This window comes from Spodoptera frugiperda, chromosome 26 (assembly GCF_023101765.2).
Source record: "Spodoptera frugiperda isolate SF20-4 chromosome 26, AGI-APGP_CSIRO_Sfru_2.0, whole genome shotgun sequence".
Lineage (NCBI taxonomy): Eukaryota > Metazoa > Arthropoda > Insecta > Lepidoptera > Noctuidae > Spodoptera > Spodoptera frugiperda.
In genome coordinates this window covers 12,407,493-12,432,977 of record NC_064237.1, presented here as the reverse complement: position 1 = coordinate 12,432,977, position 25,485 = coordinate 12,407,493, and the positions used below count along the sequence as shown (strand labels likewise).

At 35.7% G+C, this 25,485-nt stretch overlaps 1 protein-coding gene across 2 annotated transcripts in view; it reads left to right on the top strand.

The window, feature by feature from the left end:
• The window catches only part of LOC118264513 (uncharacterized), a 157,946-nt gene that overhangs the window by 112,986 nt on the left and 19,475 nt on the right, over positions 1 to 25,485 (top strand). For both annotated transcript variants that reach the window (XM_050704864.1, XM_035577041.2), the window contains one exon: positions 21,760 to 21,823. In XM_050704864.1, the coding sequence (XP_050560821.1) occupies positions 21,760 to 21,823 (64 nt within the window). The remainder of the gene's footprint in view (positions 1 to 21,759; positions 21,824 to 25,485) is intronic.

Below are 25,485 nucleotides of genomic sequence, written 5' to 3'. Positions count from 1 at the left end.
GTATGTGGAACATGGAGATTATAGTCTTGAATAACACATAGGTACCACGGTAACGCGGCCGCAGCCGTTAGCAAAAGCTAATGTTACCATATATTTTAGCAATTAACATACATTACCGGCGTTGAACTGAAAACAATTAATCAAGTAAATAATTAATAACTTTGCATGACTTAGATATATATAATAACCTATTACGTGGCTGCTTAGTACCGTTACTGAAATGATGGATGAAAGTTTGTAATGAAAGACTGTATGTAACATCACGCCGTTTATTTAATAGGTGTGTGGACATAAGTGAGTTTATAGTTTCAGTTGTGATACCAAATCGCATTGAGCAAGCGTGGTGATAAATGCCTCAACCCTTCTCCGTGCAAGAAGAGGCTTTTCCTCAGCAGTGGGCACTTCGAGGCTGTTGATGTGTGTGATATGTTTAGAGTGGGAGTTGCTAGTTCTATTTTAATAAATAAGGTGGTAGTAGTAGTAGTAAATTACTGTTTAGTTAGTTGATTTCTCAAAATTATAACTGCAGGATTATCTCAGGATCAATATCCAGCTCATAAAAAAATGTTGTTAGTTTTTTTCGGTTATTAGAATCTTTCAGTCACCGAAGTTGGGAGGATTCAATAAGTCATTGAATCCTCCCAACTTCGGTGGCTCGTTTATTACATGGAACTCAATGTTAATGATAACAAATAAGCGTTACATTGTATTTGCCTCTAACTTCAGTAAAATATTCTATAGTTTCTGTCCACCTCGTTGTAACAAAGGCATGAGTTTACGTATGACACAATTTCTTTAAACATTCTAGATCTGGATCACATCACGCGTGTGTTCAATGAGAGATCTCATCAACACGATGTGTGTAAATTGCATTCTTGATATTAACACAGATCGACTATTGATGACTAGATACTTTAACTTTTAAAAGTAGAGTAATATGAAAATAAATATAGAATAGAATCAGGCGTTACTTTGCGGAAATCCATGCTACACTAACAATACAATGGATTTTTAGTTTTATAATATAAGCGGATATATAGTATAAGCGGAATTAAAAATAAAAATCAATTGTATTGTTAATGAAAATAGATATCAAAAAAATATGGAAATGATAACTCTTCTTTTTTATCTTTTTGAGGGATAAAAGTCATCCAATGTCTTCTCCTGCCGTGATTGAAGCAAGAGAGACCTTACTGACTACGTGGTACCACCACGTTCCTACTCCTGCTTCGAACCAAAATCCTGGTAACCCATTAGGCTGTACGCAGCTCTGGGCACAGGCAGAATAGCATACTTGCTGCTCGTGCGGTCCCAATGGCCAATGATACCGATGACGATGATGAATAGCGAAAGATCAAACAACAGTAGACTCTCAGTTGTGGACCATAAGTCTCATTGTTTTACAAAAATAGATTATTATTTTTAAACGACATGCTAGGTTTCAATAAGACCTGCATACGAAGGCATGTTATTAGAACCGCCCTTTTCCCTTCATGTAATATCGATGTAAATAATTTAATATCCCTTACAAGCAATAATCTCACGCTTTCCTTTCCACACAGGATAGAATAGATTAAAACTGAATAGACTTTGGTTACGTTAATAATGCTATTTACCATAAAAAGGCGTGTGCCTATTGCCTCACACCGGACCTAGGCACACTACTACATACACCTGCTGCGGACAACGTAACAGGTTACCGGGGCTCCGGCTCAAAGCAGGAGTAGGAACGGGGTGGTTTTTAGTCAGTTAGAGTCTGACACTACCTTCCGCCTCACCCAAGGCGGGAGAAGGTATTAGATGATTTTACCCCTAAAAAAAAAAAAAACTACATACACCTCCGTACTATTTCATAGCAATGAATTCTATATCATTTTATTCATTATGTATTTCGGCTTACTCACGTAATTATTTGACGAGGAACTCGACTAGTTTCAAACCATGCTAGAGGCTCATATTCACGAGCAGCATTCCGTGACACAGCTGAGTTACAGCGCTCTAACATGGCTTGAAACTAGTCGAGTTCCTCGTCAAATTATTACGTGAGTACCTAAGCCGAAAAACACAATAATTAATTTAGTATGTCTCACGAACGTTATATGAATATCATTCATTTTGTCTTTATATTTCTTTTTCGAACTCAGCAATTGAACTCATTACTTCTTATTGAACAGTCCCATTTACGATTTATCAACTAATAAAGCATTCCAATAAATTGAAGACCGCAAAAATATTTAATAAGCCAAGGAATCGAGAATCGGACCCAAGTCCCAATTAACTACCAAGTGCATCTAAACTAAAACAAATTACATTTGTAATCAAACAAACCATTTATAATTTAAACTGGTAGCCATTAAAATAATAGAATGGTGAAGAATAAATAAATAAGGATGGCATCTGAATGTAGGCACCTGTATTCAAAGGAAATACCTGATGTAGATAAACTATATTTAATGTCCAATGTCTCAGTGTTATCCCACCTGCCCGTCGCCCTGTGATTAATATGGAACCCTATTTTAATAATAATAGAATTTACTTTGTAACTTGAGAATAACGTGAAATAATGTAATGGGTATTTGTTCCCCTGAAAGAGTTATTTGAAGTACAGATATTTGAAGTTACAACTAGTTTTTTACGGTTGTGTGATAAGATGATACCGGGTTTAATTCTTATACACAAAGCATACATACATTGAAAATGTTTTTTTTTTTTATTTTACTACCAAATAGCATTTTGTCTTAACACGAATCGAACTACACAATGTACCTAACAACAAGTAAACCACTATTTGAGGCTAATCCATAATATAATTATGTAGCTGATGCCAGCGACTGCGCTCGTGTGGATTACGGACTTGGTGACTGATAAACATAGCCTTAGTTACTCCTTAGTACATCAGCTACCTGCCAGTAATACTAACGTCAAAATCGGTTTACCCATTTCAGAGATAAGCTGGAACAAACAGACAGACAAAAATTATAAACACTATTATTTTAGTATACGTATCGTATGTATGTTATTTCAATATCAAAAACAGACACTACAATTTTATTTAATAGTCTAGATATGGTATCTGATCCCTTTTCAATTCTATTTTGGTTCAAAACTTCATTAATATAATGACGTGGAATATAAAACAAGCCTTTGACAAAACACCACGTCAGTGTTATCTGACTGACAGTATTCTACTACATCTGTAGGCTTCACAACTGTTTCAAACCTTACATTACTTTCAACAATATTAAAACATTAACTGCCCAAAGAAAAGTGTTGAAGGCATATAATCCGCTAAACGGCAGTCTTTAATCCGGAGCTGCGGACTGCCTAGCGGGTTCCCGGGGCTCCGGCTCGAAAAGCAGGAGTAGGAACGGGGTGATTTTTATTCAGTAAGAGTCTGACACTCCCTCTCGCTTCGTCTAAGGCAGGCATTGGAAGATTTTCCTCTCTTAAAAAAATATTGTCACCAGTGTCCGACGTGGCGGTTAAAGTGTTAAACAAAATGCATGTAACAATGAATTTGTTAAGATCAGTCATTTCAGTACAGACCATGTTGATATTCCTTACCTTAGCAGGACTGTACCAAAAGTTTACTTCTAACAAACTAATAGTTATCTTAGCTAAAATTTACTGCATTGTCATCGCGACAGTTTTCTTCGCACAACAGATAGACGAAATGATATATAGAGACAATAGAAGAATACGATTAGCTTGCCAAATGATCTACTATCTAGTGCATGTCTTAATCGGATTGTTTAATATGGACAAGTTTACCCCAGTTGCAAATGATATCAGAAAATTCGACGAAAAACTACTTGGGACCAAGCTCAGAGATGAAATACCAGTTTCTAGACTATTTTTCTTAACATTCCTTGTGATTAGAATTACCACCCACAGTTCATACTGCTATTTTTATCGTTGCAACACTTACATCTTTTTTTATGATGTGACGCTTTTCATATCTCACTTCCCAAGGATAATGATGTTCGAATTACTATGGCATCGAATGGCTCTGATTAGAAAGCATTTTGAGCTCAAATTCAGTGCCCACAGAGTTGAAAATGGAGGAGAGAATGTCAAAGAGGTTATAAGAAGTTGTTTGATAACCTACAAAAGTTTACTGGACACATTGCAACAAAGTTATGCTGTTGTCAAGCCATTGGTAACTAAATGCTTTTTGTTTTACTTATCACACTATCAGACCAATAGTATAAATGTGGAAGTTTGTTTGATGTTTGTCTGTCAATCACGAAATTTGGCATACGTCTTCTACAACTTATGCATTTTTCTTAGTATCTAGAAACGCAATTATTAATGTATCTTATAACATTTGCAGATGTTCATAGCAACAGTAGTGGCTTTCCCTATTTTTCTGAATAGTATAAATAGCGCGCTTGCTTATGGTGGAGCCTACGTACGTATATATAAGATAAACTTTTTTAAAGTATTATTTTATATTTTTACTTTTGTGAGATTATTACTGAATTCATTATTATGTTTTTCGGCTCACTCACGTTATTATTTGACGAGGTGGTTTCAAGCCATGCTAGAGGCTCATATTCATGAGCAGCATTTCGCGACACACGACGCGGCGACTGCTGCTAAGTAGCATCGCGACAGCCGAAAAACATAATAAATAATTAAGTATTATTTTGTTTGTTACTTTCATTTTAAATACATGATTTTGAATAAGTTCATGAAGAACACAAATAACACCCATATGCTTATTCATATGCAAATGTCTCTATATATGATACAAAAATCTAACACTTAAATTACAGACCAATGCAACATCGATTTTAGAAACTGTACTAAAAGTAATTGCGTGTGTGGCCCCAGCAGCATTTGCGGAGCTCGTAAACATGGAGGTAGATAAACTAAAACTGCTCATCACGAAGCAGCTGATGTTTTGTCAAAGTAAGTTTCAGTTTCACCCACTTTTTTCATTGCGTAGAGGGCGCTTTAGACGTTTATGGTCGACCATGTGTGAAAGGCGAAATAAAAGTCATGAGTCTGTTAAACTGCTTTCTGATAGATTTGATGAGATCATCAAATCTATTCTTTGTACAACGTAGATACTTTGTCTAACATTAACTTTGTCTATGTTGTGATAAAGTAGATACTTTGTCTAACGAATTTTTCTCGCTAATTTTCTAAAAATAATATTCGTCTATTTAGGTTAAACATTTAATAACGACATAACGTTATTTAACGCACTATTTTATACAAAATTCATACAAAATATCGCTATTAACATTTCGAAAAAAGTATTAAGTTTGACTAGTAAGAATTTGCCATATTAATTAAAGTTATTTCTAAAATTCTCTACTGTATATTTCTACTACATTTCAGATGACACCACACGAGAAGCGATAGACGACGCCATGATGTTTTTCGAACAATATCCTTTTAAATTCTCAGTGTGGCGTGTGTACACAGTAGACGGGAAACTGATACTGAGCATTTTCAGTCTCTTAACCACTTACACTGTAGCCATGGTGCAGTTTGCACATATTTATAACTGAGACGAGATTATCAAGTGTCCATGGGCTGCGGCGATTGCTTACCATCAGGTGATACGTCTGCTCAATAAAAAAAATCCCATATACTTCTATATACTTTATACTATAAATATACAGGGTGACTTTGAATTCGACGTATTCCTCTCGGGAGGTGATAATACAACTAATTTCCTACAAAATTAGCCCTGAGGTCCTTGGGCGGAAAGTGGCTAGTTTCTGAGATATTCAACATTTTTGGTTTTGGTAAAAAGATCCCGAATTGATTACAAAAACATCAATAAATAAAAAAATACTGGCTGGATTTTAGTAGTTTTAGTTTTAATCAGTTGCCAATACATCAGTTATCATTTATAAATACTAATAATGGCACAAATATCATTCGTTTTAAAATAGCAAGTAATTTCCTATCAAATTTTGTTTTGTGTCACTAATTTGGTCGATAGAAAACTGGATTTATTTCAAAAAAAATATATGACACTAAGCGTACAAACTATTAGAAAAACTTCCTTGGTTGATTAGCTACCCAGAAACATAAAATTATTTACAACATTCTCAAAAATAAATGAATTAATTGATGATAAGTAGAGTGTAAAGAGAAAAGGGCAATTTCAAAAACATCTTTATTTGCAAAAATTTGTTCAAAGTAACCTTCCCTACGATGAATACATGCCCAAACACGCTTCCTTATCTCTATGACGGTCACTCTTGGACTGAATATGCGTCTAATTTCGTCATTATCTTCAAATATGTTTTGGTGAAGAATTTCGATACACGGCCTATTCTGTCTGTACAAACAAGGGACTTTATGTAAAAATTAACCGGCGTTAGGCTCTGGTCATTATGCATGCCATGTAGTCATGTAGTGGGACATCCCTGTCAATCCAACGCCTGAAAACCGATGTATCCAACCACTGCCGTACAGTAGTTCGATAGTGCACTAAACAATCGTCGTGTTCGAATAAACTCATAATCTTGTTTCTAAATTCAAATTTAAAACAATGATCCTAGCTCATTCCTTAAAAATTAATCTTAATTCTCACTATGTAAATTATTTGGTAAAAAGTAGAGCCCAATCAAGTCATTATTAATGATACCTATTGAAACATTTGAATCAAAACCGTATCCGTGGACCTGTTGGTTTTGATTTTTTAGATTTCGTTGACTTTTTTTGGGCTAATAATGGATATTGTGATTTGATCAGAGCACTATCTATCTACTGTGCGGCAATGGTAGGATGTCTCGGTTCCCACGTGTTATATTGACAGGGCGGTCCCACTACATGACTACATGGCATGCACAATGACCAGAACCTAACGCCGGTTGATTTTTACATAAAGTCCCTTGTTTATAAAGACGGAATAGGCCGTGTATCGAAATTCTTCACCAAAACATATTTGAAGATAATGACGAAATTAGACGCATATTCAGTCCAAGAGTGACCGTCATAGAGATAAGGAAGCGTGTTCGGGTAAGTATTCGTCGTAGGGAAGGTTACTTTGAACAAATTTTTGCAAATAAAGATGTTTTTGAAATTGCCCTTTTCTCTTTACACTCTACTTATCATCCATTAATTCATTTATTTTTGAGAATGTTGTAAATAATTTTATGTTTCTGGGTAGCTAATCAACCAAGGAAGTTTTTCTAATAGTTTGTACGCTTAGTGTCATATATTTTTTTTGAAATAAATCCAGTTTTCTATCGACCAAATTAGTGACACAAAACAAAATTTGATAGGAAATTACTTGCTATTTTAAAACGAATGATATTTGTGCCATTATTAGTATTTATAAATGATAACTGATGTATTGGCAACTGATTAAAACTAAAACTACTAAAATCCAGCCAGTATTTTTTTATTTATTGATGTTTTTGTAATCAATTCGGGATCTTTTTACCAAAACCAAAAATGTTGAATATCTCAGAAACTAGCCACTTTCCGCCCAAGGACCTCAGGGCTAATTTTGTAGGAAATTAGTTGTATTATCACCTCCCGAGAGGAATACGTCGAATTCAAAGTCACCCTGTATAAAGATTGTTTGTTTGAACGCGATTATTTCTGAAACTACTGCTTCAATTTGTATTTTTATTTTTGTACTAGCTTCCGCCCGCGACTCCGTCCGCGCGGATGTCGGTCTTCGCGTGGAAGTTTTATTTCTTCATTTTGAGTAAATCTGACAATGACATCTTATAAATATCTATTGGACCCAAATACGGCGAGGCCCATAATAATTAAGGAGATCCCTCTATTGAGCTACTGCTGTTGAGCTCGCGTTCTGTAGAATAAAACTGAAAAATAAAGATTTTTTTTCTACGTATTTTTCCATGATAAAAAGTATCCTATTTTATGACCAGGATAATAAGGTATAATTATACCAAGTTTCATCGAAATCAAACTGTTAGTTTTCACGTGATGCCTGAACGTACAGACAGACAGACAGACAGACAGACAGACAGACAAAATTTATTAACCACATATTTGGGTTTGCTGTTTATTCTTTCAACATTTTCAATGTACAGAATTGACCATTCTACAGATTTCTTATAATAATTATGAACGAATGAATGAATGAATGAGAGTGTTCTACTCTTATGTTTATAATTATAAACGTAAGAGTAGACAAATATAATCAGAAAGCTCCAAACTGTTGAGCTATTGGGAGTTATACGTGTTATTGTGAGTCAACCATAAAAGATAGACATTTGCTGTCGTGGAATATTTTTTAAACAATTTTAAGGAGAACATTTCCGTCATACATGATTTCTGTGTAGCTTTAACCATTAAGGCTGCACACGCGACGGAAGCTTAAAAAATGGAGTTAGTTCTCCTGTTTTCTCAACATTTCCCTTCACTGCTCTGCTCCTATTGATCGTAGCGTGATGAAAAGTATACTATAACCTGCCCAGGAGTATGAAGAACAATTGTACCAAGTTTCGTTGAAATCTGTCGAGTGGTTTTTGTTTCTATAAAGAACATACAGACAGACAGACAGACAGACAGACAGACAGACAGACAGACAGACAAAAAAATTTCTGATTGCATTTTTGGCGTCAGTATCGATCACTAATCACCCGCTGATAGTTATTTTGGAAATATATTTCATGTACAGAATTGACCTTTCTACAGATTTATTATAAGTATAGATTAGTTACCAGATTTATCGAGGAAGGCTATACAACATCACGATATAACTAATAGGAGCCGGGTAGAGTGGATGAAACTTCGTGGAAGTTGCTAGTATTTCATCAGTATTTATGATTGAAAAGATATGGGTTTTTTTTCGAAAAGTGAAGCACGTGTGTCGATTAATTATAGCTTTCAATGCACTTAAATAAATATGTTTTGACGTGTAGTGATTATAATCTGCCTTACATCACATGAGTGCTTAACATTTTGTCGCAATGGTAACTAGATTAATTATTTGTTAAAAAAATCAGTTCTATAATAAATACGCTTTTTGTGTGTCAATACGCTTGTTTTATTTGTTTAAAACAATATTAATTGGCATTATAATAAAGTCGACTAAACATTCCTAGATTTTGACACTCAATGAGAACAGTATTTAAAATCATTTAACGTTTTATACATAAAACATTTTCACAAAGCTAACTTGCAAAAAACACACAAAAACCAACTATCCCATTCATCAATCTTCAACTTCCAGTTGACAAACTACGATCGATGTTCCAACCACTATGGCTTGATAGATTGACAGTTGCCACGAACGATTGACAGCTGTAAATGATGACGTCATATTACTAACTCCTGTAGAAGGCTGTAGCACCCATATACATTATGTTTTCAATTTAAACGTTAGCCAAGGAGTTATAGAACAGGTTATTTTATTTGCTCATGTAACTACAAACGTTTAACTTGCATAGGGACATTTTGCGGTCTCTTTTGATTACAGGATGTGTATAAAACTCGGGTCTATGTATAGGAGGGAGTCTTAACATAATTATTATTGATGAAAAGTGGGTGTAACGTAAATAATAATTTTATACTTGTATGTAGGTACGCGTTAGACATCTTTCCGGTACATAAAAGATTTGATGGGATGTCTTACATAATTATAATACAATTTTGAGTATGGAAGAGCCATGCTTTGGCACTAATGGGCTGGGTCGACCGGAGTGATAACAAGGCCTCGCTTCGAATTGTATTTGTTCTTCGATCAGAGGATTAAACTGAATGTTCTCACAATAAGAAAATGGCCTACTTAGCTATCGTTCCTCCTGCTCTTCGAGCTGGACCTAGAAACGGGGTAATTTTCAGTCAGTAAGAGCCTGATACTCTCTTCGATGATCCCCCTCCCCCCTTAAAACAGCTATACACAAATCACAAAACTAACAAGACAGTGGATACAGTATTCTTAATTAAATTAAACCTCGTCATACATATGAAGTAGAAATTTATAATAACAAGTGAAAGTATGACATTAGACTTGTAATTATAAAGTTTTAACGTTTTTACTGCCCGCATTGTTTTACCTAATAAACATCGTATTAAAAGAATTACGTCAAAAGATAATTTAATAAAAATGAAAGTGGTTTATGTATACAGTGCCGTAAATAAAGTGTAAAAAAGAGACAGTTTTTATTAAGGTCTCCTTTATATATTACTTTGTAGCAAAAATAATATATCTTTTTCACACACACACATCAATAGCCTGTAAGTATCCACTGCTGACCAAAGGCCTCTTCTCACACGGAGAAGGTTTGAGCATTAATCACCATCCTTGATCAATGCGGGTTGGCGCACATATCTTTTTAGATTATTTTATTGGTTGACTTATGTGGTCGTGGTGGCCCGGAGGTTTAAGACGCCCGCTTCTCATGCACGAAGGTGCGGGTTCGAAACCTACCGACGGCAAGTACCAATGTAACATTTTTGGAGCTATATGTATTGTTTAACGTTATTTAGACACCAGTGACAAACGGTGAAAGAAAACATCGTGAGGAAACCTGGGCTTATAATTTGTAATTACACTCCGCATTGAGCAAGGTGGTGATTAATGCGCAAATTCAAACTCAAACTTATCTATGTAAGATGAGGCCTTTGGTCAACAGTGGCCACTTACAGACTGTTGAAGTGTGTGATGTGATTGGTAGAGTCTCATAAAGTATCAATATTTTTAGGTATCCCAAAGTGTATATCTTCGACTAGTTCCTTAGTCCCATTACAATTAAAACAAACCTCTGGCACCTTTTATTAAAGATTCCTTTTTGTTTGCACCGAATGAGTTATAGAACAGGTTATTTTATTTGCTCATGTAACTACAAACGTTTAACTTGCATAGGGACATTTTGCGGTCTCTTTTGATTACAGGATGTGTACTAAACCGAGAAGGTCTGAGCATTAATCACCACCCTCAATGCGGGTTGGCGCACATAGTTTTTTCGATTATTTTATTGGTTGACTTATGTGGTCGTGGTGGCCCGGAGGTTTCTTCTCATGCACGAGGGTGCGAGCTCGAAACCTACCAACGGCAAGTACCAATGTAGCATTTTTGGAGCTATATGTATTGTTTAACGTTATTTAGACACCAGTGACAAACGGTGAAAGAAAACATCGTGAGGAAATCTGGGCTAATAATTTCTAATTACACTCCGCATTGAGCAAGGTGGTGATTAATGCTCAAACTCAAACTCAAACTTATCTATGTAAGATGAGGCCTTTGGTCAACAGTGGCCACTTACAGACTGTTGAAGTGTGTGATGTGATTGGTAGAGTCTCATAAAGTATCAATATTTTTAGGTATCCCAAAGTGTATATCTTCGACTAGTTCGTTAGTCCCATAACAATCAAAACAAAACTCTGGCACATTTTATTAAAGATTCCTTTTTGTTTGCACCGAATGTCTGAACAGATTAAGATGACTAGCACTAGATATATTATAGTCTAGAATAACATATAAGTCACTTTCTTACCAGGCAACACATACGAAGTCACTGGTACTTAATAATAAATTTTGAAATGGCAACAATATTTTACCCGACCCAAAGATCGAACCTTGTATCCACCCACTCGTTCCACAAGGCAGTTCAGAATACTAAATACATTTTTATCGTATCCCAGTAATCTTGAGAACCTGTATGGAACTTGTTCTACTAAAAGTAAAAATAACACGGCCATCATACATACATACATACATACGGACATTTATATATGTATATCTAGATGTATTGAAAACGTTGTATTTATTGTTTGTATTGACGTTTCTATTGCATTTTTATTTATATCAGGCTTTTAAGGGTAATATCGGTAAGGTAATTGATAACTTTTTTTGTAATGTGTCAGCGTTTGGTCAACTTAATTTGGTCACTATCGAAAATTGCAATAACTACTACTAATACACTTTATTTAAAATCAAACAAAAAATTGTGAGAAAGCAATAACACCACAACCTTCCAGTAAACAGTGACGTTACCGGAGGCCTAATTACACCCCCTCCCCCCTCCTTAATCTCTCCAATCCCCTAATCCTTCTAACCACTGAAAGGCCGACAACGCACTTGTAACGCCTCTTCCATAGGCCGCGCTTATTGCCTCATCAAGTGATTCATATGCTCGTACGAAATATTATTTACATTTCTTAGTAAATATATCAACTTAGGCTCCATGTAACTTTATCATCTCCTTTCTTCAATTTCGAAAATGCTTTCTAAAGAAAGTTGGAAAGATCTTAACGCGATCTTAAGTTTTTACACTCAAACATTAAACTTACTTAAAAAACAGGTACTTATAAAGTGTTAAAAGATTATTTTTTTCTTTCAGTAATTTTATTGTTGTTAATTTTATTATCAAGTTCAGCTGTGTGGTAGTTTTGTTGATTGTATAATAATTGTAAGTTGTTATCGGAATATCAACATCATCATCATCATCATATTTAGATTTTGAAGCTCTTAGTGTTAGACGGACATAATATCGACCAGATTGGCGATATATTACAAAAGGGCCAAATTAAAAGTAGGGGCCGAAGAGCATGTATGAAAAGACTGATCGAAAAAAGTATGTAAGATTCGCAGCAATTGGCGTTGTCTGTCTATGACAACCTATGGGAAAGAGGCGTGAGGTTATGTATGTAATTGCAAACCTACTTAATTATATCACTTATAATTAATTATTAACACTCTTTATACGAATACTTACAAAGTGTATGATATTTTATATTTGTGAAAATAAAGAAATACCATTTAATTTCAGACAAAGAACAATTTGTATATGACACAAATAATTCATAAGGTTCAATTTCCTTTAGCAAAACACTCAGAAATATAAACAAAATCTTTGGTAATGCAATCAAAAGTACAGGAAGGATCGCCAAGCAAATCGCATTAGTACGGTACCATAAGCTGGTAGCGACGTGGAATCAGCTGCCCAATACGTAAAATAATGTGCATTATATTCCTATTCCAGAGTTTGGCTGTGGTCTAAGTCATGAGATACGAGAAAAAATTATTATTTTTATTTTAAAACTTTATTCTGTAGATGATATATTTTTTTAAACTTTATGGTTTTAATTCTTTATTATTATTATTGATTGTGGCTTCTAGGGTTTATACCGTAGTATTATCAGTAGTGATGGTAAACGTGTGAAAGGCTTGTTCCAAAAAAGTTAAACAACATAAAATTCTTGTTTATGGAATAAGCCGGTAAACGAGTAGACGGATCTCCTAATGGCAAGCAGTCGCCGCCACCCATAAACATTTCAAACACCAGAGACGTTACAGGTGCGTTGCCGGCCTTTTGGGGGTTAGGAATATAAGGGTTGTTGGAGCATCTGGGATTTGGAAGATTTGGAGAGGGGTAATTAGGCCATCGCTAATGGTGTTTAAGCCTTTTGCTTGTTATATTTAAGTACGTTTTTCTGAACTAAAAACCTGAAATGAAGTAACTCAGAAAATACAATGAACAAACTGCAAAGTACAGGCAGATCCGCTCACCATTTCTCTCTTGCACCACACCCTAGGAATTCCGCGCAAGATTTCTTGCTACTATATCCGTCCACTACATATTTCTAACTCAGTATGCGGAACCTTTTTGTCACGAGCGAGAGGAGATTCATGCCGAGTTAGCTCTTGTATAAAACATTACTTCCCTTTTCTGTTTTATATGTTTTTTTTTTAAGATATTTCTTTCCATATTTTTGTTGGTTGACTTGAGAAATGTTATTGTGATTATTATGAGAATGATTTTTAGTATCTGTTTGACTTTATAGTTTTGTCTTTTTGAAAACCAAGATCCATTCAAATCTATAAAGCCGATTAATAGTTACCTATATCGGTATGGTGTGGGTGTGGTATGGGTAAAGGTACGAGTACGGGTATGCCTGTTTTGATCTCTTGATAAAGAAAACTTAAGTACCTACTGAAAACGAAGAAGACTTACAATTACTTTATACTAATAGTTAAAAAATAACCACCGAATTTCGACCACAAATAAATCTCTATATTAGTAAGAAAATTATAGGAAATTCTAACATCACCAGTGAATTCGACCACAATATCCAAACCACATGGAAAGCCGAACCATAAATATTTTTGCCTACTGTTAAACCACCAGATGGTCATGTATTGTCTCGCAACCACATTTGTAGAAACTGTGTGCTATGCTACGTAGTTCTGTTACTGCTTCTACCAGTCATATTCATTGGTACACATAACTTAGCACTGGAGGAAACGGGTTCAACTAAGATATGTTTTTTTTTTTTATGGAAAGATGCGTACTATGGATATATGCTTTGAATGCGTGCCATTGGTGTGCGCAAAGTAGAGATTCTACAGCAGTTACTTTGCGGCGGTGCATCTTCATAGCACATCATACTCGCACAGCTATATAGCTAATCAGTGGAAACGGTCACATAATTTCACAGCTTAGCTAATACATCTTCGTAGCATAGCTACATAGCACATCTTCAGTAGGAAAGTAACCTAAAGCATTAAATATTATTGCAAACGGTACATTAATGGTGGTTGACTTTTATAAAGGCGGCCATTGTGATGAAAATGAATGTGGATTTATTTGTGGCACTCCTATAAATCAGTCGCTGAGGTACTGGAAAGTTTTCTACATAAAACATCATATTTTAGTAACATTGGTAGTAAAATTGTAAACATCTTTGACAAGAGAAGCACAAATAAACTTATTATTTATATAGGCATTGTCACAATTAAGACTGAACTGAAAACTGAACAGTTATACAAATAGTTCTACTGTACTGTGTACCCATACAAATGTCAACCTACATTGACATTCTCATTTTCTCTGTCACTAATTCCATTTAATATGGGCGAGCATAATTAGAACTCAATATCAGGTCTCGCTGGACTGAACAAGTGAAATCGACTACAGGAAACCCTGTGTTGAAAATAAGGGATGAGAGATGGCGGGAGATCGTGAGGAAAGCAGCATCCACCTCCAATACAAATACGGCCGCCTCAAAGTGACCACGACCTCTTTGCCAAGAGCGAAACGACAGACAAGAAGAGAAGAAGATCAGGTTTCGTGCTACTACAAAGTACTCCGAAAATTAAATAACCTAAATTTTCCTCTACTTAAAGAGCCAACAACAAGCCTTGAAATCAACGACACACTCACACAAACAATCTATTTTTTGATCTTAAAAAGTGCCTCCTCATTATAACAGATCCGACAACCCAACGTAGTTTTGCAACCATTACCGAGCCATTAATCCGTACTATCCACATCGTGATCCTACTGAAAATGCTCCGTTTACAATAAATCCAGGGACTATTAAGATAATTTTATCCATTATTTGTGGAATAAACTACGGTCAGTATAAATAAGGCTGTGTGCACATTAGAATACCGCTACTCAGACATGACCTACCGCAAGGTAAGCACGACTCTGATTTATGTCTCAATAGATGCATTTTTGTCCTCTGTACAGAGACGGATTTGGATAATAATGACCGTTCTACAAGCCTTTATATTATTTAGTCTAACCTGTGGAATAGTGATATGTTTATGTATATAGCTTATTTATTTTTGTTTAAAACAATAATTATTTTCAATATCGTTGATGATCAGTGTCTGGTGTAAGTGTCTGCCACGAAAGTGAAACGAAAAAGTTCTTAACATGAAATATATTTTATCCAACATTGTAATTACTTATTTTATTAACCATCCAGCCAGTAACTCATAAATCTTTAACACTAATTAAGTCTTTAACACACTATCTCTAGCACCTCAATAAATAAATTCCAGCAACATTGACCCCTCATTACACTCAAACAACAACCACATTTCATTTCTCAAAGACAAATCAATATCGAAAAGCAATTTCTCATTTACTGATGATATAAATAAAAACGGTTGTGAGAAAGGCGCCGGTTGTGTCGATGTCGCGGGCTATCGGTTCCCTATAAGGCGAGAAGTTCGTGAATAAATAAGCGGAGTGCATTCGGGTACCGCTATTCAAACATGACCTAGCTTAAGGTACACACGACTGTGATTAATAGCTGTGCAGACGCGAATTTTTGTCGTCTGTAGGGGCTTGGGTTTGAAGGAGACTTAAATTTTCGTGTATTTTAAATTGAGTTTTGTGGTTATTGTTAGTTTAATGGATGCGGCTGTCATAATGGTTAATGATATCAATAGCATACTTTTCGTGATTCGGTTGTATTGATCTTATTGTGTCGTTTTGATTATAAAAATATCTACAAGTATAAGTATGTAATTTAAAAATTCATATAACGTTTTAAAACAAGTGTGTCGTTTTTTTAACTGTTGAGTTTTTCACGGTGAAACGTATTTCTAAATCCCTCCCTGTATGACTTTTAAGCACGTTTCTGAATCGTGATTTGTAATATTTTTGCGGTATTTTCACTTAAAGGGGGCGTGAGAAATGTAGGCTTTCACATTATTTCATATCTTTTTGGTACCACATCGATTTTAATCTAATTCGCGATTCTCATTTATTGAAAAAATATTAGAGTTAGCTTTTAAAAATTACCTAATTATTATGTGTGATTGATAACAAATGCCTATAATAGGATCTATGATTTTTATTTCGACTGCAAGCTTGCGACGTCATAAAAAGTATAATGCATTTTTATTATTTTATAAAAATTCTATTAAAAAATATCCCAACTTAAGCATTATATTATAATTTAGCAACAATAAAAACACTACTACTACTCCTAAAATACCGACAAAACTCAAGCACATCCATCCCTATATTATAATACGCTAATTAAACACTAAACTGGTCGGCGCATCTAATTTTATCGACAAGCGTACATCTCTAATGGGTTTGACATTCTATCGATATCGACTTCTGCGCGGGATAATAGTGTTACGCAGGGTATCTCGCATAATTATGCGGGTTTAACCGACTCTGATGGCATAAAGGCGGTATTATGTTAAGATTTTATGTCTATTAAACAGGAATTTTGTTATTTCGAGAGCGAAATGGACCACCCTCTGCTTTTATGATCAAAGTAACTTAGTAAGTAATGTTTGTGTACTTGCAAACGTACTCTGTTGTATAGTTTTTAGTAAGGTGTAGCAATGCAGCCTAGGGATGCTTCTTAGACCTTTCCTTGTACGATTTTTAATAGGAATTAGGTGTGCAAAGGATTAGGATTCTTTATATTTATTGATCATACTTAATATTATAAATGTGAAAGTTTGTTGGTTTATATGTTTGTCCGAAAATCACGCTGATACTACTGTATGCATTTTGATGAAATTTGGCAGCTCAATCAAAGTTGGATGATAGGACTTTTATCCCACGGGAATACGGGCGAAGTCGCTGGTAGGAGTTAGTTTATTTATATTTCTTTCAGCCAGTGGTGCCACAGTTCACATACATATGACACCTAGACCCAAAAAAACTATTTGTAGATCACATAAAGAGTTGCTCCGTGTGGGAATTGAATACATGTTGCACGGTAGCCGATTGCCCAGCAACCGTGCCAACCATACATTCAAACCTCGAATCTAAAGGAGATCCATTGTCCAGCAGTAGACTATGTTAATAATCTTTATCTATGATTTCATTTTTATTACTACAGCTTAAACATCTAAACTATTTCATCTCACGTTTGAAAAGTACAGGACATGATCTTACATTAATACGAATATCAACTTTTTCTTCAACAACCAATAAAACATAACTAATTCAACACACGTTTAAATAGTTATTCGAGAATCGATTTATAATCGAATGAATAATTCATGTTCCACGTCTCTAATCGATTGACACGTTACGATACTCGTATCGATTTGATCGATTAGAAAATAGAATCGATTTAGCTGTCAGCGTTCGTAAGTCAATGTTTTACTTTGTGTTAAGTTGGAGGTCTTTATCATTGTATCACGTAAGTTAGGAATAAGTTAGGATTATAAACAGAAAAGATACGGTTGTTTGTTTGTTTTGAATACCCATGTATTGGACGAGTCCGAAAAAATATATCATCGTTGGAAACGTCTTTTCATGGACAAAGACTATTTTTTATTCAAATTCTCATTCATCAATCCTGCTTGAAATAAAATTCTAAAATTTACGGAGGCCCCATCCTCCCTTTTTTTGAGGGGGAAAAATCATCCAGTGACTTTTTTCGCCTTGGGCAAGGCGGGAGGGAGTGTCAGACTCTTACTGACTAAAAACCACTCCGTTCCTACTCCTGCTTTTCGGGCCGGAGCCCCGGTAAACCCGCTAGGTAGTCCACAGCGCCCAATGCTCCCTAAGTATGTTTCCAATCTTTAAAAGGCTGACCACCTGGTGTGAGAGAGATGGGCGGCAAAACGCCTATTGTACTCCATTACGTGATGCTATAAAACATATGGTGAAAGCTTCAGGTTAAAAGTATGTTGGGAATAAGTTAGTGTTAAGTTACTTGTATTTTATAAACCGATTTGTAGTCAACTTGTCAGGAGTAGACAACATTTATGCCAAATCTTTGGCTCGGGGCCAAGTTTTATACATTGTCGTATTGTAAGTTAAATGTTCTTGAATATAAATTACATATTTTGAATAAAGTTTAATGCAAAATCTTACGAATCATGCATGCAATTATGTAATAGTGTGTAAATTACATTTTTTTCTGTAGTTAAAACCTTAGTTATTGGCTCCTTCTAATAACTGAGAGGAAATTATTGTCACCCAGCTTATAACAGTCTATGAGCAATTATTGGCATCCTTTCCAATCTTCCTAATCGCCAATTCCCCAACCACCCTTAAATCCCTAACCACCATAAGGTTGGCAACGCACTTGTAACGCCTCTAGTGTTTCAGATGTCCATGAGCCGTGGTGATTGCTTACCATCAGGTGATCCGTCTGCTCGTGTACCAACTTATAGCATAAAATAAAACTGCATTTACAGTATAAGCTTCAGGGCAGCTACTGTATATGACTTTATCACGCTGCAGCCTCACGGGGTATGCCAGTAACTAGCAATTTAGCTATCGTATATACCTCGCCTAGATTTTATAGGTGTGATTAAATATCCTGATGTTAGTAGGTGAGGCTTAAATTGTCGAGATATCGACACTGGTTAAGTTTATGGGTATAACTGGACTTCTGGTGTAAGTTTTAAATAGGATCGATTTCCGGGTCGAATAGATAAAAGGGGTTTTTGGTTTTACAGTTTTCAATTCTATTGATATTTCAAATGTTGTCTGGTGATTTTTTTTTAACTGCTTTTTTTTTTTGACGGGGGAAAATTATCCAATGACTTCTCCCGCCGCCTTAAATTTTCTTTACCCAAAAACCTGCTCTTAAGTTTGAAAAATACTAAGCTGAAAACCGCAAATCAAATTCGATTCAGCCAAACGCAAGATAATCGTCCATAAACATACAGATCAAACAGTAAACCTTCTTTTTTTGCAGTCGGTTAAAATATGTTATGATTTGTTACTTAATTACAATAAGTTAATAATAAATCAGTAAGTATCTCACTTAAAACTAAAAGAATTTACTTACTTAAGACCTCTATCTACCCTAGAATTTATAGGAACTATTAATACGAGTATATTTTTCAAATCACAAATACTTACTGCCAGACTACTATCCTAAACCTATAATTCTAGATAACAATAACTTTAACTGGGAATCGAACCCGCTACGCTATCGGGGACAGCATTCGTCTCGCATCGGTCCCGTACACTTTATTACCCGTCCTGTTATGTTGTCTATGTATTATTTTATCATCTGTGCTATTTGTGGCTGTTGTCTATGGTTAGGTTTTGTTGAGGGTAAGCTGGAGTGTATGTCTCATTGATTGGTTGTATACGCCTTCTTTATAATCATATTATTATCCTAGACTCAATTCTAAGAAGTCCTATAACTATTGTATATTTCCGGCAAAAGTACTTGTAACGCCTCTGATGTTTAATTGGAAGAAATGTCCATGGGCGGCGGCATTGCTTACTCATCAGGTGATCCGTCAGCTCGTTTACGGTTTGATGTTTAAGGATTGTCCATGGGCGGCGGCGATTGCTTACCATCAAGTGATCCATTTGCCCATTTATCGGCTTATGTCCTATATTACGGAATTGAGGATTGGGAATTTTGGAAACTCACACAACGAAACACAATGCAAACGTTGTTTCACGTCGGTTAACTGTGAGGTCGTGGTATCACTCCGGTCGAGCCGGCCCATTCGTCCCAAAGCTTGACTTTCCCATACTTGGTGCAAAATAGTAGGCAAAAAGTCTCACATCCGCGTTTTCATATTAATCTACATACTTAATATTCATGATAAACAAGCCCTACAAATATATATAACAGATTTCTCTAAAATCAAACACTTCCTAATTTTACCATAACTAGTTGACACGGTAATCAAATCCAACACATCAATCTATTTCCTAAAAAAATCGGTTGACGTAATCGATTCTCGGTCGCGACGTTACCGATTATTGCGTAATCGTTGATCTAATCGATTCGCGTGTGTTATATGTACGGAAATGTGTTACGGGAAAGTGTGTTTATTATATGCTGGGATTATTTTTATTAGATAAGTTTTAAATTAGGTACCTAATTGTGTTTTTAAAACGTAACGAAATGAAAATCAGTGCCCTTAGTATTAATTTGCTTTACGTTAAACGAAAACGAAACGACAGCACATTTGGCGCTCTGATTGGCCATTGCTGACCAAAGGCTCAATACAGGTTGGCGATTTCAAATTTATAATAATAAAATTATTAGCCCAGGTGTCCACGATGTATTCTTTAACCGTTTGATGGAAAGCGACTATGTCGGTTTTCTTTCACCTTTTGTCACTAGTGTCTAAGTAATCTTAGAAAGTACATATAACTTAGAAAAAGCCACATTTGCACTTAACGTTGATTTACACAAATTAAATATATTATTATAGAAGTGAAAACATAAATGAGAAATCAATTCCCTCTCATTATATTCCAACCATACAAAACAAGAAAATAACATAAAACCATTACAATTTCCAGCATTTAATCCAATTCAAAGGCTTCCCAACAAAATAGCATCAATTTACACTAATCCAGTATAACTAGACCCCTTCCAACTAACATTTATTTCATAACCAGGGATCTTTGGTTCAAAGCATGTGACAGTTAGAAATCTTATTTTCCGCGGGCGGTTTCAATAATACGTTGATGTTACCGCTACGCTATGATTTGCAAGGAAAGTGGGGTAAGCAGAGAGCTATAAATTTTCATGTGGATTTCCATTTTAAGACCGGTTGATAGATGTCCAGAAATTGGGTCATGGCCGTTGAGTGGAACTGAGGAATGCTTTAAGGAATCTCGGTGATTGGAAAAAGTGAGGGTTAGATAATGCATGTAGTGAATAAGATACCTGGCTTGTTTAATTAATTCTCCGGTTATCGAGCAGACGTATTACCTGATAATCGCCGCCGCCCATGGACACTTGAAACACCAGTGGTGTTACAAGTGCGTTGTCGGCATTTTGGGAGTTAGGAATTTAAGGGTTGTTGTTCGGGAATCATTCTGGGGAAGATTTGGAAGGGGGATTTGGGCCTCCGGTAACCTCACTCGCACAACGAAACACAACGCAAGCGTTGTTTCACGTCAGTTTTCCGTCACTCTAGTCGAGCCGGCCCATTCGTGCCGAAGCATGGCTCTCCCACACTTTTGTATACACACATTGGTATCATATAACGGGGTTGTCATGTTCCTATTAGGAAAAAAGCTATAATTAAAATTGAGATAAAAAAAAATGTATATGTTAAATGAATATATGAAAAATAATTCGTCTGCCTCTTTGTTACAGTGAACTCACATTACTGGAGGGCATGGCGAACTGCGGGGGCTGGAGTGAGGAGCCGGTGTCTAAGGTAAGCTCTCAAAGCAACATTAACATTTTTCTAAAACCAAGAACTTAAACTGTGGTGACCCCCGTGGCATTTAAAGTGTTTAGCTGTGACCCACTCATACCACCACCGATACACATGAAACAAATTTACATATATAATCATACACATGACGCCACGCCTTTTATCCCCGAAGGGGTAGGCAGAAGTGCCCGTAGGCTCGTAATTCCACTATACAATATAGTTATACACCCACTTTTTACCATTTGTGTTATAAGTACCATGTAATAGAGGGTGAACCGGCACAGTTCCAATCTCCGTGCTACTACTGAGTTTTCGAAAATCCGAAAAAAGCCCAGCAATGTTTTCCCGACTCGGAAATCGAACCCTAGACCCCTTGCCCGGCAGTCGCACTTGCGACCTCTCGACCAACGAGTACATCTGACTGACATACATAATATTTTGCAATACTGGCTTAAGGTATAATTCTAATTCTTTATCCTGTAATCTAGTGTGTACATACATAGTAATCACCTTTCCTGCCGACGACAAAACATGAATATTCGCAACAACACGCAAAACTGTCGTGAGATTGTAAAGATGCCGTTTCACTACGGCGCTCAGACAATACGTTGAATTTAATTTAGTGTCTATAAAAATACCTATTTGATATACTGACTCATAGAATTAGGCAGTGCACGCATGATTGAAATTTGTTTTGCACTATGACCCACACTGTGAATAAAATCTCTCTTTCTCTATCTCTAATTGTATAGGAGAGCTTAAGAAAATAAGACTTTGACTGCCAACAAAAATCTGTTGAAGGCAAATCCTCTGTTAGCGCCGGTCACTTTTGTCCATCACGGCGTTTATATAATATTACTATTATTTAATTAATATTACTATTATTTAAGAAATATTTTTATCGGTTTTGCACATAATTAACAAACAAACGATAACCTGAAGGTAAACGATTACCACCGCTCATGGATTGGTGACCATTCGTAACTGTAGAGGAGTGTCCAAGTAATGAACACAAAGAAGTGGCACGTGTTAGTTTTCATGATCACTTATCACAGAAACCGAGCAGTATTCCGATATATAAACAATTTCATAGAAATATAACACGTCAAAATCAATAACACCTTATTGCCTACCACGCCGCGCGACACCGCGTCACAAACCGCGCGTGCACGGCCCAACGCGCCGCAATAAAACAGCGTCTTTACACGTATCCACGTCAAATCTCATGCGTGCAAGCACGTGCTACCGACGATTAGTAGATAAGTTATTAATCTCTAGTAATTAGATAGATTTCTAGCCGTAAAGCATGATTTACTAGGCAGGCAGAGATAGGAAAGATTGATTGACTGCGCAACTTTATTATTTGACGTCAAACGCATGTTTTTTCCCAGAAGGTGTGTGTTTAAAGACGTAAGTTAGGCTTACAATCCTTGTCTAGCATATAGATAAGTTTGCATGTATCGATTTTCATTTAGATTCGTTGGGTTTTGAAAATATAATACATATAAAACTAATTAATTGGATAATTTATTGGTTTTCAAGAATCTTAGAAACGCCAAATAGTTAGTAAAGAAGTAAAATATAATACCTTAACATAAACAAAGATGCGTATGAATACAATATCACACCTACTTTTCACCAGCACGGCGATGGAGTTATAGATTTGTTTTCTAAAATCCGAAAGTATCCGAGTCCCTTTGATCGGCAGTCACTCTCGAGACCCATTTTAACCAATGACAACAACAATCAGTTTAATAACGAGACAGTCACACATATAAACATAATATAAATCACAATTAAAGCTAAACCTAAGGCGAAACAACATCTCCAGTCCAATAACGCCTATAGCTGAACATGGCTTCATCAGACTCATGGCTGCGAAGCATGCGATCTATGTCTCAAGAAGCGTGCAATTGTCTAGAATGTCTAGTGCTCTAAATTCTGTAATGACTACTTTTAGCTCCATATTTTAGACATTAGTATAGTACAGTTTTTTATCGACTTGGAGATTTTAAATTGGAGATTCCCAGTTTAAACCTCAATTATCTAGCGTTTGGCTGAATCAATTTTGATGTTCGCTTATAAATTATTGTGCTTCGTTCTCAATTTAATACAAATGTGTCTTAGACCTCTAGACAAGTAATATAATATATGCTATATCACGCTGTATTATTTTTTTCAATTTGAGTTAGACATTTTAATTTGGGCTAGTCCTTTTTCTAAAACATGTAAATAAAATTTGGACCTTACTTAGGACACGACACAACCAAAAATTTAAGATTTTTTTTTTCGTGGAAGGTTATCTAATGTCTTCTCCTGCTTTGACAGAAGCGAGAGGCAGTGTTAGACTCTTACTGACTAAAAACCACCCCGTTCCTACTCCTGCTTTTCGAGCAGGAGCCACGGTAAACCCGCTAGGTAGTCCGCAGCTCCGGATCAGGCATCAGCTCTACTGGGCCTCATCTGTGGTGGTCTGATGGCTCTTTGAGTTATAAACATAAATCTTTCCCAGTTCTTACATACAATGTCTTACAGTCATTAATTATTTAACTTTCTTTATTATTTCACGTGTCTTTCTTTCCATACAATTACCATCTTCTAAATCTAGTAACAATTGTAGTTCACAAACATTAATTTTGTTAGTAGACATGATTCTGTTCGCGTGTCGAAATTAACAAAAACTCGCAGAAAATGAGAGCGTGCGAACGACTCGTTATAAATTAAATAGTAGCAGGGCAAACGTGACAGTTATTGTCCATAACATATTAACTATGAGATATACATTAAATTTGTATGAACATATTGTTATGACTGAGGAAGGAAGGTTTAGTTTTAGTGTCAGCCTCACAGCGTATCTCAGCTTTCCATCTCAGCATGAAACAAATAATAAGATATTTTTCTATTAATAGATATCTATAACGTTTTCTTAAGGATTGAGTTGTGAGTTAATATGTCATAGTTTCTTCAGACAAATAGTATACTTCTATAGGATTAAAGTAGCTCCTGCCGTGCGCTTTCGCCTTCTCTGCTTGACTCCTATTGATCGTAGCGTGATGTTTTATATAGCCGTTTTTTTAACATCATCTATTGACTTCTCCCGCCTTAGGTGAGGACAGAGGAGTGTCAGACTCTTACTGCCTAAAACCTCGTTCCTACTAGGAGCCTCAGTAACCCGTTAGGCTGTTTGCAGCTCTACGGCTTTAACACAAAATTCGTTCACACACAATCTACAGGTTTATATATTAGTGTAGATTATGTATTGTAGTCAAATCAATTACTGAAAATATGATTGCATATTTTAATACCAATTTTATTGGACTAAAAGTTGAAAAAATAATTGTGTTTGACCGAAGGTCCTACCCAACGCATCCTTGATTGAATACACGACAAGTTTCAAGCCTCACTGGGAACCATATTATTGCAGTTGGCTTATTTATAAATTAGAGAAGAACTATAAAAAGTGGGCGTAGTTAGTACACATCTGCTGATACCTTCCAAGAAAAGGAGTGTTGTTATGTTTATTTACTGTTTATTATATAATAATACATAAGTATGGCTTGACTTATGTAATTGCACGTTCTGTCAAAATGATAGTTTATAGTTTCCGTCTTATGCATTTTCTTAGGAAAACTTAATTAATACAAATACAAAATTTTCTTCGA